Consider the following 17368-nt stretch of genomic DNA (forward strand, 5'->3'; position numbering starts at 1 on the left):
TCCTGAGGGAATTTCAGCTTTTTTTTTTTTTTATTGCTGTCTTGCGCCGTGCTGTAATAAATCTTTGCCTGTTGGTACTACTGTGTGGTATGTGGGAGGTACTTCACTGCACATAGTTGCTGCAGCACTAATAGTTGGCAGCACAGAAGGCAGTGCAAAGAGTACAACTGGAGGCAGTTGCAGTTGCAACAGTTCCCTTAGAGGCTGTGGCATGCTCTGTGAGCTGCAGGGGCACTCTGACGCATTCAGCTACTATGTGGAGAAGTAGGAATTCCAGCAGGCTTTAAGGAACAGATGTAGGCTACTAGATGAGAGGTGTAACAGCATAGCTCAGGCTGGCTGAAAACCAGAACTCATGCTGCTGTGTAAACAACACAAGATCTTAGTATCAAGATGGCCGACCTGGAAGTCTACTTGTAGCTCATAATACTTATGCAAATGAGCTGCATGTCAGTGGCTTACTCAGAGGAGGAAGTTAATTTTGCACGTGCCATCTTCTCACCAGGTAAGAGAATCAACTCATTTTCTGCATTCATGTTTTAGAGGATTTGGAAGTTAATTTTTTATTTAGGTCCCACCCCCCCACTTTGGCATAATGCCAGGAATTAAATTTCAATGTAAGTGGCATTTTCTGGGAAACCCAAAAGTCATTTGTTCTGGTTGTAATTATATTTGGGCCCCTGTTTTTAGGGGGAGTGTTACCTAGAAATTATTGTAGACTATTTACTTTAGTAAAACTAAGTAGTTAAAAATACTCAAAATTTCAGTATGTAGTTTTTGTTGGTAATGTTACTGCTTTGTTTGATTCAAACCTCTGCTGTTTTGCTAGTGTGTTATTTTTGTCTCTATAGTGACACTGGTTGATGCACATGGAGGCTTAGCAATAGTGAGAGCTTACCCTGGAGGGGGTGCAGAGTTGACAAAGTTGAATCCACCAATTGTGTTTTGGCTTCATGGTGTTATGAAGGATCTTTTTTATCCTGGTTGTATTTTGAATTTTCTTGTTGTTGAGATTACAAACCTGTTAAAGCAATTAGATACTGAACTGTTCTCCATGTATCTTTTAGTATATATACTTTCTTAAATGCCTATATGTACATTTTTTAAAGCTGTTTTCATAAGAAGGGAACTGGATCAGAATAGGGTGTTTTTATGATCTCTCCCCCTGAGCAGACAGTAGCCTTGTCTTAAAGCAAGACATTTTACCAGAACTGAAGTATTGTTAATTACATAATATGCTCTATTGTGGTTATGCATGTAGCGCATGAAATGGCTGCATGGGGCAGATGTGCTGGTTCTGCACAAATACATTTGTGTTGTTTCTGTTTTACAAGTTGAAATAATGATAGCATGGAAGACTGGAAAGGAGAGATGGTAGGAGAAAATTATTTGAAAGGGTGATCACTGACCTAGAGAAAAGAGATAATTGAAGATGCATGAACAAGCCAACAAAACATGGCCACTTAAAGGCAGACATCAGCTCAAGATAGGGTTGTGTAATTGGAACAGGCTTGTTTCGGTTGAAGGAAAAATAAGATTAATTGAAGAGAATGACACTGAACAAGTGGAAGGACAAACTAAGCAGATAAATTATTACAGCTTAAAATGGCAGTGATAGATATTAAAGGGATTGGAGGCATTCTGAAATGGCCTGGGAATTTGGGCCAATAGAGTAAATATGCTAGGCAGGAGAACCGTAACTGGTTGGTATTGCGGAGGAGAGAATTTAACGGTAATAGAGAAAGGTAAACTTACATTCATATAGCAGAGAAAAATGCTGCATGCCTACAATATGGGCCAAATGAGTTGTAGTTTGTAGATAGCTCATACGCTTTGAAACCTTCGATAACTTTTTAGTGGTAACTTAAGATTTTATATGGACAGAAGTTTGCTTGTCTGCTTTATATGCATGTCTCCAGACTACAAGAAGTACAAAAATGGGCATGTGTGTGAGAGAGTACAAACACAAACAAGTATGGTAGATTTCCCCACATAAATTACACTAGAAACCTCTAACGCCTATAAAGTTTTCCATAAATGTCAAATTCCATTAGAACCAGTCTTGCTTTCATTGCTATATGAAGGAAGCAGTTTAGGGCCCCTCCCTCTTTTCTGTGAAGTGTGAGTGTTAGTACGGTAGGTGAGAAATGGCATTGAGTGGGGCATGAAAAATGTACAAAACAGATTAAAATAAAATGTTTCTGAGAGGAAAAACTTGACTGGTAAAGCAAACAATAACAAATGCGATATTTGTTAAGAATTGAGAATCCTAACAGTAATGTAGGTGATAACGACAACAAAATCGTAATGAAAGAAAAAAGATATATCGCAGTAAATATTTTGGTGTTTTTTAATATGAAATTGAGATTATATTATAAGGTCATGTAGACAACTTAAGTTTTTGAAGTGTTGAAGTTATAATGGAGATACTAAAGATTCCATGATAGATATTTCTTAGCGAAGGTTATAAGGAGGTCTTCATAATCTGCATCCAGGAGTTTTAAAAGAATTGGCTGAGAATTCTGAGATGTCCTCCCAGTAATTCAGTATAATGTTGGAATTATGGAAGACCCTGAAGACTTTTTGAAAAGGTCTGGAGAAAAATAACGGAGAATTAACAGTGTGTCAGTAAATGCAAAAGAATATTATTTCAATCAATGTGGAGGTGATTTAGTTGCTGAAACACTATTACAAAAAGGATATCCTAATTAATTTGTTTTAGAACAAAATTCCTTGGTGTAAATACCCAGTATCTGTAATGCACTTACTCCTTAAATAACAACTTTCCCTCTTCAAATCCCACGTCAATAAAACATTAAATTGATTTTTAAAGCTTTTGAAGGGGAGAGGGTAGCAATCATGCTCCAAGTAGAGTTTATGATTGCTATTGTAAAATAGTTACTTTTTGTTAACTTAGAGAGGATGAAAAGATTTGACTCTTACAGAGTCATCAGGATAATTTACTTAGTGAGACACAAACACCATTCATTAGATTTATTTAATTATATGTGTTACCCTTGCGCACCAAAATTGGTTTTATACATCTATAGACCATCCAGCATAAAACACATTTGCTTGACAGGACACTCTGTCCTGGAAATAAGTGGGGATCACACAGACAAAATAGATAGCTAAAGCCCAAATTAGACAAGTAATGCGGAGGGACTGAAATTCTACAGCCTACAGAGAAAGAGTTAGGAAGTCGTACTCTTGATAAAATTATGTTCCTGGATGATACCAAATGCTGATGATGTGAATTATGCCACAATACATGTTGCAATCCTGTTGTCTGTATTGGTTTTTACAATGCTGAAGAATTAGGAGGGGTCATGGCAAAAAAGCACAAGAATAATTATGACCGGGTCATATTCACCTTGGGGCTATATAAATAAAATAGTTTCATGGTTGCAAAGTCAAGCCTGGGAGAGGTGGTCATACATACAAATTCATCAGGAGAGTTTTTAGTTAGTCTGAAAAATTATCAGGAAACAGTTCAGCTATGCCATGTGCCAGCGCATGAAGAAAGGATGTCTACTGATTCTTCACTCATTCAAAGAGAAATTTAGCCTTTGATTTTTTGGATGAAGTTAAACTGCAGCCTGTCCTTTCCAGGAAGCAAGCAAGCATATGTTGGCTTGCTGGGTCACCAGGCAAGAGACAGACTGTGGACAAGTGTTCCTTTTGATGTTCAAGGTTTCTGGGCAGAACCTTTCTGGAGATTGACTTAAAGCAAACCTTGAATGGTCAAAATTAAAGATGCTTTTCTTTGTGTCTTTTATACATTTTATCAATTGAGGCATTTTTAAGTATAATTCTTACTGTCTGCTTCTGGCATCTAACTCTGGGTCACATTTGGGAAACTTCCAGGCAAGAAAAATGCATTTCTTGTAAATGGTCACCCTGAGTGACTGTGTAGATGCATTTTTCTCCATATGATTTTTTATGAAATTTGGGAATGCAAGCAGTCTAAAATAGCTGTATAAATTCTTCATGTATTTCTGTGTTTCTGAAATGGTATTACTGGATTGTTGCTTCATCAGCTGCTTTTCTCCCTTATAAAACAGTAAAATAAATGATTTTTTTTTTGTACAACTGCTTTGAGCTCTTCACTGAAGAAGTCTTTTGCAGACCAAGTACTATCAACTCATGAATGCATTGGACTGTATCACACAGCCTGGTCACAGTTTTTTGGGACAAGGCTCAAAAAATTTTTACATACTGTTCTGGCAAAATCATTGCCAAATAATGTATCAGTGGATGTAAACTTGCAGCTCCTTTTTTGGTAATATATTATACCATGAATCCTAGTTTGATGTTCTGTGCAGACTATAAATGCTTCATGAATTTGTAATACCGTTTTCTTTATTTTTGAAAATTTGCATTAGCAGGCAAAACAATGACCTCATTACTGGAAGAAATGTGTTCTGCTTTTGATCACTTCCATACTTTCCACTTGGGAATGCAACATTGGAGTTGGAGGTAGCTCTAGACCTGGTTTTTCTGGTGTCCTAAACAGATCATGTATCTAGGTGCGTTTCATTAGTTCGCTGAGTTAGTGTGTATGATGCCACTAGTCAGAATGAACAAAATGTCGCTGGCTGACATCAGTCCACACATTTGCTGCCAGCAACCATGCAGAGGTGATGGTGTTGAGTATCTGCAAACTGGAGCTTATGGTGGATCTAAAAGAATTCATCAGGAAAAAAAAAAAATTAAAACCTGTCATCCTAGATGTGAAGTTTAAACCCGGGAAAGCCTTCCGGAATTCCTTGTGCGTCCTGCATAATGGCAAGCCTCGCTGAGAACATTAATAAACAGACATAAGAAATACTTTGGGAAGTGTAAGTTAATCTCATTTGAGGTCTGTAGCTTCTTAGTCTAAAAGACAAAAGTCTTTATTGACTAGATGGAACATCTCTTCAATCTTCCTTTTTATTTTGCTTTTGTGTCCTCTAAGAAACCTAGCATGAGAACTTGCTGACTGCTGTGGACAAAGAACACTTAGCGTATCTTTCTCCTGCTTTCTTCTTCAAGGATCTTAGACTAAGAAACCAAGGAAACACAAAGATTAATTCTTCCATTGTTAAGGAAAATAAATGCCTTCAGACTACAGATTTTAATTTCAGTTTCTTATGTTTAGAAATCCGTATTCTTTTGTAATATTAACAACAAGCCGTAATTCACAAAAAATACTTCACATTCCCTCTACTAGGGTTTTGCTACAGATATGGTTGTTGACATTTGGTCATCCCACAGCACAAAAAATAAATAGTACTTAGCAGCTAAAGTGATACAGCACTTGCTAATTGACTCCATTTTATTAAGATTCATACCGCAAGATGAGAAAGTCCAATATCTAGGTTGCTTTTAGAGAATTGTTTTTTTACTCTACATCTTTGAGACTTCTGTGTAACATTAGGTTTGTCTATTTCAAATGGGTAATTAAGCACTTGCTTTTTTCCCTGATCATTTTAAGGTAATGATTTGAAGAACTGTTGCCTGAAGTGCATGCATGATTCCACTTATTTAGTATTTCATAAAAAAGTAGCTATTCGCAGTTCTCATCACACGAGTCTACACCTAATTATTAGCATTTTATCCTCTCCTTTTTCTTCCTCAATCACTACCTAATCCAAAGGGAGATGTCACAGTATTTAGTTAATGTAACAGAACCCTTTTAAGAAGACATTGAAGAATACTTCTTAATGCTTAAGTGCTGCTTAATAAAGACAGGAGAGAACGGGACTCTGTGTATGGATATTGACTAAACTATATGAGATGGTACTGCATAGCAGTGGTGGAGTTTCTGCTCTATTCTGCTAGAGTTCTGAAAAGCTTGTTGCCTCTTTTTAATATTATTACTGTATGCAAAGTGTGCAGAGTAGCTGTCCAGGGCATAGGATGCTCTCTTGTTGCATAGGAAACCCCTCTGGATTAGATGTGGGCATCTCTCAAGGAGCAGTGTGGGCAGTCTCTCAAGGAGCAGTAAGCTCACAGCAATATTATCTACAGAAATATGTTGACTGTGTGGATTGTTGCGGGTTTTTTCATTTCCTGCCACTGTGAAATCTGCTGCTTGATGTCTTTGTATTGGTAGTCACCCAAGGTCATTTATATTGGTTATTTTTTTGTAAGAGAGAAGGAGAACATGTATGGGCTCATGTGTCATGTTCTTTAACTGAGGGGGTATCAGAGTAGTATTTTATTCCATTGTAGAATAAATCTAGATAATATGCTAATTTCTATGTGGTATGAATTTTTTTCTATTCCTGTTAGTATGAAATTCTCTGCTTCCTGTCCTTCCTCAACTTAGGTGGAGAAACCAGAAATCAGAAAAGGCAAGATGATTGCTGAATGTCTGTGGGGTTTGTGTAGCACTATGGTGACTGTTTCTTGTCACATGCAAATATTCTAAGATATTTTATCTACACATAGATACTTAGAAAAGCATAGGAAAAAGGAAGCTTCCCCCACACCCCCTTTTCCCCTCTGAAAAATCTATTTTGTTGCCTTTCATAAAACAGTTCTGAAAGGACTGGAATGAGATGAGGTTATTTAAAGAACAAGTAGGGTTCCAGTGAATATGCCAAAATGGCAAATATCAAAATTGAGATGAAACTAAGATGTTGCTTAGCAACTGTGGTAGTCTCTGGCAGCCACAGATGAATACACTGCTGCTGTAAAGTGAGTCTGTCTGAAGCAGGATTTCTAAAGAAATTACTTTTCTTCATGAAATTTTATACCAATTTATTCCTCATTTTGATGACTTTTAACTGCCTTTGTCAGGGATGGGAAATAAAAACCTGACAATTAAACTTTAATTTGGAAATTTATGGTTTTCTCAAGATAAACAAGACTTTCTACCAAACATTTTGGTCTTACATTTTATATTATAGTAGCAATAAACCCCAGTTTTCCTGTTCCTTGATTTGTCTTCACAATTGATGAGGGATTATACTGGATTAGTCATGCACGGGCTGCAGTTCCAGAAGAGGAAGAAAAAGTATTTCATTATAATTGAATAATATAAATTGCTTTCAACATTTTTCCTCATTGCACTGTATTTTGAAATCTAACTTCTTAGTTGTTGTGAGCTGTTTCAAACATACTTCTGAAATGAAATTTTGCAGGTGGAAGATGGGTTGTGATGGTTGAAACCTATGTATGTTTAAATTTGCCGGAATTTTAAGAGTGCTCCTTTTAATCAAGTTTTGTAGGTATGAGGAACTTACACAAAAAATGTGCTATATTGCATTGCACTTCAAGTTTATCCTGATTTTTTTTCATGGGAATTCTTAGAATTTTAAGAAAACAAAAAAGCATTATGTTTTTGAGAGGCACTTAAAGACCTTGTCCGTTGCTTGGTGTCCCCTAGTCTGGACTTTCAAAAATAACCTTTCCCTTCCAGAATGGAATTCTTGGGCCTTGCAGTGTACTTTGCCCTAAAACCAAGGACATTTATAGCAGTTTTTTAATTGACATACTGTTTGTCTATGTTGTTGTTATGGATATTCATAAATAAAAATTGAAAATAACTTGGTACCTGTCAAGCTTGATACTCTTTGCAGTGTCTTTAAATATATTTCTCTATGTTTTTAGCAGCAGTATTTATTCAATGAATAGTTTATATTACCATGTCAGAAGACTAACGAGTCAAAAAAAAAAAAAAAGAATTGAAGAAAAATATGCAAAATGAGCCACTCATTCTATGTTGACCAAAGAAGGGGAAGTGAGGTGCTTGGAATTCGTATCTCAGGTGTGATAAAAGTCAATGTTTAATATGAATTAGAAATTAAGTTCCAGAAACAATCGTACTTTAGCTGTACGATTTTTTTTGCATATCTGACCAGAGATAGGAAACAAGATGAATTTGTTTTTCTGGGAGAAAATTGCCTTAAGGATAAGTTCAGTTATGCTTATTTCAGCCTGATGATCTATTGTTTCCATGTATTTTTTATCTTCCATAAAATAATTACATTTAAAACCCTGTACAAATAAAAATAGATTCTCAAGTTCATAACCTAATTAGCATTTTAGGCTTCTCTTAAGCCATCTGATCATGTTTTCCTCAACCATGTGTATCTGTACAAATACAAAATGCATGCAGTATATAAAATGTCCATATACCTAATATATTCAAAGAAGAGGGGTTTTTTGTTGTTGTTTTTTAATGACTTAGCTTATTAGTAGAAGATGGCTTACTGTGCAATTACTGATCCCTTGCTGAAGATGTAACAGTCCTTCAGAAGACTGGTACTGACCACCTTTAAAAGTCCCATTTTAAAGGGGTTTTAATATCTGACAGCTAATACAGATCTTCTGGTAATGAAATCAGTTGTACAGCTTTAATCACAGAGTATCTTAGATTGGAAACAACCTTAAAAAATAATGTGATCTCGTCTTTCTTGGGAAAGAGAGCCTAGATGAGATTATCTGGCATCCTGTCCAATTGCATCTTGAAAACTTCTAATGATGGGAATTTTGCCACATCCTTGGGGAGGTTGTTTCAGTAAATCATGTTCTCCTTGTTAAAAAAAAAAAAAAGCATCTGTCTTATATTGACACACAAGTCCTGTGTTTTCCTGATTCTTTACTGTGAAAAACCAATCACTTGGTTTTAAAAATTTAAAAATTTAATAGTAATAAAATGGTTATAAAAATAGCAATATAATTATTAGAGTAATAAAAATTTGATCAATTGAGATTAGGACAATACGAGACAATAAGAACAAAGAATTACAGACAGTCCAGGTACCTTTTCTGGGCAAAATAAGCCCGAAAAAGGGCACACGTTAACCGAGGATTAACCCTTAAAAACAATGCCTGTTGCATATTCATACACCTCATACCTGATGCATAAATTCCATTCAAACAAAGGATTCTGTCTGGTCCGCCTCAACTTCTTCCTCTAATGCTAACAGTGTCTTCATGTCTGAGCGCAGCGAGAAGAAGTTAGTTTTCAGCTGATAAGAGAGCAATAAATTCTCTTTCTCTGAAAGATTTAGGTGTCCTGTGGCTGCTATCTGGTGCTAGTCCTTTCTTTAAAAAAAGTATCTTACATAGCATAGTTTCTATTCTAACATTATGTTATAACCTAAAACTATACTTAATACACTACTTAAGAAAATTAATACAGCAAAACTTTCTAACACAACATATATTCATTTTAATATTAGCAAAAACCAATCATAAAATAGGCATTTTTCACACTTACCTACCACCTGATTTCAGCCAAACTTTATCCCCACCCTGGTAAAAAAAAAAAAGGATTTTCCCATCAACTGTGTAATTACTTTCAGGACACTACTCTGATCTTCCTTTGTTTTTGTTTAAACAGCTTTGTTTTTCAGAGTGTGTGAGCTGACAAGAATTATTAGCATTAGGTGGAAGCATCTCAGAAATTAACAAACTGTGCTTTGTTGCTTAAGGTGCTACTGGTATAGGTTTATACAACTGTGTCACTTAAAATTAGAGTGGCATCATTTCAAAACTTATTCCGACTGGTATTGAATTTAGAAGTGTGGCCATAAGGTGATAATGAGAAAAAATTGTCTATCATATGGTAACAATGAAAATCTAGAATATTGCATTTGGTCTCCTTACAAGTCAGGTAAATGGCATACAGCGAGATCATACGTCTGCTGTCTATGCAGCAAGTATGGTGAATAGATGGGTGTGTCAAAGGTTCTAGAAAGGAAGAATACAGTAAGAACTGGTACCCTTTCAGGCTACTTTTTGTCATTAAAGCCCCTTTCACAGCTAGTTCTCTTTTTTCTTATTTATTTCTATGATTGGAAACTACATAAAGAAATCGTAGGTTTGTTTACTTCCTGCTTCCTGTTCCTTGGGCAGCTTAGCAAGGAATTATATCGGGCAATCTGTGTCTCTAGAGCTTGTTCTAGACATGCTGAAGTTAAAGAATCATCCATGCAATGGTTGTTTACATACTAGCTTATTTAAAGGACCTTTTGGGTGACATACAGGGTAATTTTTGTTACAAGTTTTCACAGATGTGAGATGTAACAAATCTTTGCCTAAGAGCAAATACAGAAAAATAATTGTCCACCCACTTACCCAAGAAAATTTAATCTGCCGTGATAGACTTTTACTAGAATAAGTAAGTCTTACTCCGGTGGCATGCTTTGTACAGTAAGAAATTGACTGCCATAGAATTTTATTAGAAAGTGACTGTTTATCGTTGTAAAAACATTAATTATGTGCATTATCTGAGGTCCTTAGCATATTAATACAATGTATTACCAGTACTAAAAATGTGCCTTTTTTTCCTTCTTCTGTATCTAGTAATGAATAGAATATTAGGCTGGCATTTTCTCTCCTCGTTCCCATAATCTCACAACATTAGTTTCCTTTGGAAAACATTTAGCCTTTGAAAAAATGAAAATGAAATGCCTCTGAAATGAAAAAAATGTCTAGTGGTAGGAGACACAGTTTCTAGTAAAATGCATTCGGAGTAGCTAATTAACATCTATGCAGTAAGCTACCTTTCCTTGAAGAATGCTTGTGACAAACAGTCCTAACACTAGGTACAGGTAATAAAGTTTGGGTAAACTGTAGTTTTCATGAGAAAATTCGTGTGTTTTGGTCTGTTTGGTGGTGGTGATGATGGGGTTTTCCTCCTAATTTTATTTTGAGGCTTTTTTATATGCAAATTTTTGTCTTAATTTCATTTACTTTGTATTGGGATTTCTGTTTAAATTTTATGATTCTGTTTTGTTGAGTCATTCAGAAGATACTGTCTTCAGTGATCTCTGTGACCAGCCACCTGCTTTGGCCACCTTTTTTCCTGATCTCCTCATTTAATCGCGACAGAGAAAATACCATTTTTTCATTCTAGCAGTGCTTGTGTATCAGATGGCGCGTTTCAGCCTGCCCAAGAGCTAGGTTAGACAGCTGTACATGTCCTGTGTGCACTGGCTGCTTCATTCACCTTACGATGTTGGCTTTCACTTTACCCGTTCCATGAAACACAAACCTGGGGGCGGATGTGTTGAATAGAAAGGTGTGGAAACCTCTTCGCTTGCTTCTGCTGCAGTCAGAAGAGTTTATGCTATCAGTTTCAGTGAAACTGAAACTTCTATAGATGATTCCTGTTTGGTAGGTTGAAGTTATAAAATTATGTACATGTAGATTATTGCTGGAGTTATTATCATAGAACATGTACATACATAGCATCTTTAAGATTTTGTACTTTATGGACTTCATTTTGTACCTAAATTTTATTCTTAAAATGCTTTCTATATTTACAGAGTTTCTTTTCTTAGCTCATCCTGCTTGCCCTTCCAAATCCCACACTGTTTTTAGTTTCAAGTGGAGAAATGGTACAGGTGTTTCTGGTGAGATGTGATTAACAAGGGGTAACTCAGGAGCCAAAAACTTTGTGCGGGAGTCCACATCCAGTAAGGATTAGGCGGCATTTGTTGCAGGTGTTGCGGATTACTCCATTCATTGCCATCTCACCAAACCCACATGGGGTATTACAGTCAGAAAGGTGGTTTCTGTTCCAGCTTGCCTAGAAACGAAAGTGAGAAAGAAGACAGCGTGCAGATTATAATAGTTTGTTTTGATTTGAAAAGAGAATTACTTCAGAATTCACTGTTGCCACTTAAAAAGCCCCGCCGAAACCCTGAGGGAGTTGAGTGCGCCGCGCCCGCACGTACCGTCACGTTAGGGTGGCTGCGCGTGCCTCGGCCCCTCGCGTCGGCCGCGCCGCGCTCCCGCCCCGCTGCGGTGCCGCTCCCCGCTGCAGCGCTGGCTATTTTTAGCTTGTTGCCAGGCAGATTTGGTTTGTGCAAAGCAGCTATGCGGTAGCCAATCCCGAGCGAGTATGCAAATGACCGCCATCGGGTAGGGAGCCGACGAGAGGACAAGATGGCTGCCGAAGTGCTGCCTTGGCCTGTCTCAGACACTCGCTGAAAGAAAACTCATCCTTTCACATAGGGAACGGGAAACAGCCTCCCTGCCCCGAACAGCTCAGAGTTCCCACCAGGCTTCAGTTTATGGAAGAGCTGGTTTCCTCGCGCCCTGGCAACGTGCCCCTTCCATCCCGTGTGCTGCGCCTGTGCGGGGCAGGTCTGGTGCGGGCCAGGCAGGGTGTGCTGCCCCTGCCCACAAACGGTGTCTTCCCCTGGGGAAACCCTCCCAACACCCAACTTATCAACTGCTGGTTTAGTTCCACTTTAAAATTGCTTTTTAAACGCAATCTTTGCAGAAAAAAAACCCTCATAAAAGGTGCTTACATGTGTGGCAAACAGTAATGTTTCAATGCAGTATCGCCTCTTGTTGCAAGTTTTCTTTTCACTTCTGCTGCTTCTGGCGTTTGAGAAGTGACTCCTGGGATCACTGTCAGGATCAGGTAGCTCACCTCTGAATTCTGATGTCACTGAGCTGCCAGTTGGAAATCCAAGGTGACATCGCTACAGCTTAGTTGCATATGTGATACGGGAACTAACCTAGACAATAGACTGTTCAGAGTGAATATGTCTGTTTTTTCCTTACAATAGTGTTATTCTGCTTTTTATCTAACAGAAGACAAAGGATGCAAATGTGTATATGTTAGTGATACCATGTCAAAGTTGTAGTCTGTTGAATTATTGAAAATTATACATTTAAAATTTACGAAGAATTTCCTTATAAAAAGAAAAAAAATAATGTATTTTATAGTGCTTAGGAAAGCCTAAGCATGGTAAGAACATCTTGCCTTTTTTCTGAGATTGTTCTTTTTTCCACAGAGTGTTTCGTATTTTTTTATCTGCATGTACATGATCACTTAATTCAGGTTTAAAATTTGGAATATCGGAAGTTGAGTAAGTTTTTTGTTGTAGATGTGTTTTGGCCGTTGCTGACTATATCTCTGGAATTATTAGGTTCAACTCATATTTAAGGATAACGGAAAGGAAATTCAAGCTGTTTATCCTGTGCCAGAGATGAAACTGTAATCTAACATTGAGACTGTGTATAGTAGTATTCGTCAAATGTATCTTTAAATGCACAAATTCAACTTCATAGTCCGTAAATAATTTTTTTTAATTTAAAAAACCCAACTTCCTTAGTGTTTTAGCTTGTGCCAAAATAATCTTTTTGTAAGAAAGCTGAATTTTGCTGTTACAACTGTTTAAAGCAGGATTTGTTTGGTGTTTGGAGATGTCACAGCTGATGTTTTGATGTTTTGATAAAGCTGATATTTGAGTTGTTGATAAAAGCTGAAATCTCTAAAACTTGTGGGAAGTAAGAAAACATCACAGTCTTGTTGCTCTGGCTGAGTTCCAGTCATGCAGTTTTACTAGTTTAATAATCTAAGTAGCTGTTAAAATTCAGTATACAGAAAAAAGATTAAGTTCTTCTTGGAGAATCACCCTCAGCTCCGTGTGCTAAATAGAGGGTGTTTCTAAGGGACTTCAGTTGCTTGTAAAAGTTATGTAGGAAAGGCTCTCCTTGTTTTCCATTCTTCCATCTTCCAAAGAATGCAGTTAACTAGGCATAAAGTGATGAACATGTAAGAGCGACTCTGCAAAACCACCGGCAGATGCAATATCTTAGCCAGGTAAATAGACCTGTCAGTCATTTTTGTCCCATGAGGAATTCATTTTTCCCACAAGGCATCACAGCATCATGGGAAAAAACCTCACAAATTTGGGATGAGAAATAGATTAATGAGCCAGTGTCAGAGGGGGTATTATCCTCTTGAGGTAGAGGAGACACCAGAAAAGTGCTGAACTTACTGTGATGTCAATGAGATGAGAGCATAGTTCAAGTTAGTACCTGACGCTATCACTGCTGCAATAAACAAGACCAATCTCTGTGAAATTGTACTGTGAGTTTACTCTGATTTAAGAAAGCTTTAACCATATAGGTGCCTGTTTTTCTTAGGCAGCCTTAAATGTTTTGCTGAATTTCAGAAGGCAGTTTTCTGCAAAGGTGGGGGAGATTGGCTTCTCCTTTCAAGGCAGAAGTCATACTGCATTCATGACAAAACACCAGTTTTCTGTTGGAATACCAAAAAAGCAGTGGTGCTGCATAGGATCTGAATAAAGGAAGATTTTCCAGATGCCATGCTTAAACCCAGGTTGGATATCAAGAGGTTTTTCTGATTCAGCATTCAACATTGAAGGAATTCAGTGATGGCCTAACAGCGCTCCCGCGCATTAAACACCCGTTCCTTATCGCGGCTGTGCACCCGCACTCGTGGGGCAGCGCTGTTGTGCACCTCCAGGTGTCAGACGGAAAGCCCTTGGCTTTCTATGGCGCCCTTTGGAAAATCCCGTTCCTTTAACGCGCGCCCCCGCGCTCGTGCCCGCGCCCGTCGTCTGCCGCGTGGGTCTTGTTGCTGGGTGGAATGTAAGGCGCTCCCGTCTGATTGGCTGCCGCGCGGCTGCTCCCTTCAGCCAATGGGAGGCGGGCCTGCCAGGCCGTCCCGTCGCCGCTCGGGCTGCGGCCGGCGGGGCCCCTTGGGCGCCCTCTGGGGAGCGCCCGCGGCACTGCAGGGCACCGCCGCAGGGGAACGTGCCTGTCGCTCCCCGCGCTGCGAGCCGCAGCGCTTCGGCGTGTGGCGGGCACAAATGAGCTGAAGGGGCTTTTAATTACAGTTCACCTTGTTCTGCTGTGTGTGCACTAGGTGAAACAGGGCAGGATGGTAACGTAAATTTTTTTTCTTAGAAAATGGTATCTTTTTCTCCCTACTCTCAGCTAGCACTAACAATAACTTCAGCCTAAAAGGGACAAAAAACTGAAGTCGTCTGTGGTGTGCTAGAAGAGCTTTTATTTACACATACAGTAATCATGTGATTTCTATTTTGTTTATTACATTTAAAAACAAAGGCACACTTGTATGTGGAGCTCAGTAGGCTGGTGGTGTGTATTCTATTCAGCCAGATCAATACACTTGTATTATTGGTGGAAAACCAAATAATTGGTGCATTATTTAATTGCGTCTTTTATAAGAATAGGTCTCGAACAAGATTTTTTTCCTTCTTTGAAAGTAGTTCATAAATTTCTGACAACTTATATCAAAATTGCTATGGAGGATTTCAACTGACAACTGCTTTTTATGAACCACTATTTGAAAGGTAGGTATTTTTCACCACTTTCATTCTCTGGAAGTCTCCATCTAGAACACAATACTCATGACCATTTGCTGCTTATCATTCTTTGATTTGGCTATGCTGCATTTTAAGTAGGCTTGGACATGAGTGCTGATGTTCATTATCAGTGAATTTTACTTCTTCCATGTAGTTCTTGTGCTTTGACAAACGTTTTACGGTTGTGGCGCATTTGGCTGGTGCTGCATGCCCTCGAGGAGCCCTTTGCTGGTGCTGTTCTAGACCCGTGATGTTATGCAAACCCCATTACGCACTATTGTTCAGATTCCAGCTTCTTCCTCTCCCCCCCCCTCTTTTTCCCATGACCTTCCCTTTGTCTGCTGCCTGTCACTAGGCAGGATTCAGGCAACTCCATGCTGATTGGCTTCTCTTTTTGAGCAGCTCATGGGCTGCTTACCTGAGCACATGATCATAGGCTGATGCATACCAGCTAATACAATCCTTTCTTGCTTTACAACTGTGGTTTCTTTACAGAGTAAGAATAATAAAAAATGAGGAAATAGAGGAAAAATGGCTCAGAAAAGAGACCATCCCACATTCCTAGCTGCACTGGCACGTTTTGTGCCGTTTAGCACACATTTCGTCATGAGAAGAATTTCTAAATTTTGGAGGGAGGTGCCTAACAATGTGTTCATGTCTCACATGACTAATTATGTATGACTTTAAAGCTTAAAATAAAAAAGGCAGTTTTTGTATCTAAACAAATGAACACAGTGTGTGTGTGTTGGCCTGCCAAAATTGTTGGCTTTAATAAAACAAAAAAAATCAGCTCAAAGCCTATGTCCTTATTTACAGCATTTAACCCTTACACATGTAGCTGTACATGCTGGAGTCATTTTGTGCTGATGCATGCAAAAGCTGTTCTTTGAAATAAAAGGTGCTACTCTGTTGGCTTGGTGTCTGGACTGTTGGTTTCCTCCTTGTGACTTGGTCACAGGATGAATAAAAAAAGAAAACACCCAAGCATTAGATAAGGGAGGTGTTTAACAAACGCAGCTAAACTTCATGTTGTTGACTCTAAAGGGAGACTACCAAAATGCGTTCATTTAGAATAGTACTAGCTTGATAAGTTTTATTTGAAGATAAAATGACTGAATCCATGTAATTTGCTCTGTTGCTCCATGAAGGGGTGCACCTTGCTCTTTTGAAAGACTGGAAACCAGTATTTATCAAATGGTGGCTGACTGGCTTACACTGATGTGACCAAGCCTGTCTGGACTGGCTGCCAGTTCATTTGTTTCTCTTACACTCAGCTCTCACATGAGTCTGTTCTTTGGCTGCACTGTGCTCCCTTGTGGGTATGGCTGGAAATGCTTGAAAGACTGGTATGCCCTTGAAAGATATTTTAAAACATCATTATTTTCAAAGATGAACCCAAAACACTGGTTCGTCTCATCTGTGTTTCTAATTTTGTCACAGTAGTTTTTATGGAATGTTTTTGGTAGCTTTAATCAAATACTCTTTGGTTGATGTGGCATTGAGCAGGAAAATATGCATGAGTTATTCCTATAACCATTTAACAATGGCATTTTGAGAAGCCTGTATTTCCTACAGGTTCTTTCTAGAACTGGGTTAGTGCCTTGTTTTTAACTAGATTTTGAATAATATCTGAAGATAAAAAGTGAACATAATTTTTAAATATATAAGCAATTCAAACTTGTTCATCCTTTTTTTTTTCCAATAAAAAGTAAGGATTCATCAATACAAAGGGATTCTGATGTTTGAATTTTATTAGGACTGCTCTTCTTGGCAAATGTAAAAAGAAGTGTCCTTTATTTTCTTTGTATTTACTCTGTATTAAAAATGTTACTGAAAAACTACTTACACGACTTAAGGAAATTAAACAGCAAATATTAATTTATTTTAAGTTATATGGTTATTCAAGTGATGCACTTACAGATTTGACTTTAGGACATCTGTAAATGTTACATTGATCTGTTAGTATATTTTCTGGTCATGTGAAAAGTAAGACTGTAAATTTTTTAATATATTTTGCAAATTTTGTGTAATGCCTGTAAAAGAAAACACTGTAGTCTGCGAGATCAAACTATCCTCTTGTAACTTTGACGAAGAGGCCCTATTCTTGTACTGTGCTACCAGAGGGTTCTCATTAGCGGCTCATCTGTTAGGAGTTCCTGGACTTGTTCAGTGTTAACCAAGCCTGATTTCTTTTTCCAAATTGCCTTTACAAGATAAAAATCTGTAGCAGCATGTGTGTTGGTTGTAGGGGTTTATATGAATGAAGGAGTTTA

At 38.0% G+C, this 17368-nt stretch overlaps 1 protein-coding gene across 18 annotated transcripts in view; it reads left to right on the forward strand.

The window, feature by feature from the left end:
• The window catches only part of LOC119708588 (activating transcription factor 7 interacting protein), a 79550-nt gene that overhangs the window by 17324 nt on the left and 44858 nt on the right, over positions 1-17368 (forward strand). For 5 of the 18 annotated variants that reach the window (XM_038155143.1, XM_038155144.1, XM_038155161.1 and 2 more), the window contains exon 1: positions 2-505. The exons of 10 other annotated variants lie outside the window; for them this stretch is intronic. In XM_038155143.1, coding sequence (XP_038011071.1) covers positions 433-505 — 73 coding nt within the window. In that variant the 5' untranslated portion in view covers positions 2-432. Of the gene's footprint in view, position 1; positions 506-14894; positions 15084-17368 lie in introns of those variants that run through there. 3 more of the 18 variants (XM_038155159.1, XM_038155160.1, XM_038155145.1) reach the window with 2 other exon arrangements.

Source organism: Motacilla alba, chromosome 1A, assembly GCF_015832195.1.
Source record: "Motacilla alba alba isolate MOTALB_02 chromosome 1A, Motacilla_alba_V1.0_pri, whole genome shotgun sequence".
NCBI classification, from domain to species: domain Eukaryota; kingdom Metazoa; phylum Chordata; class Aves; order Passeriformes; family Motacillidae; genus Motacilla; species Motacilla alba.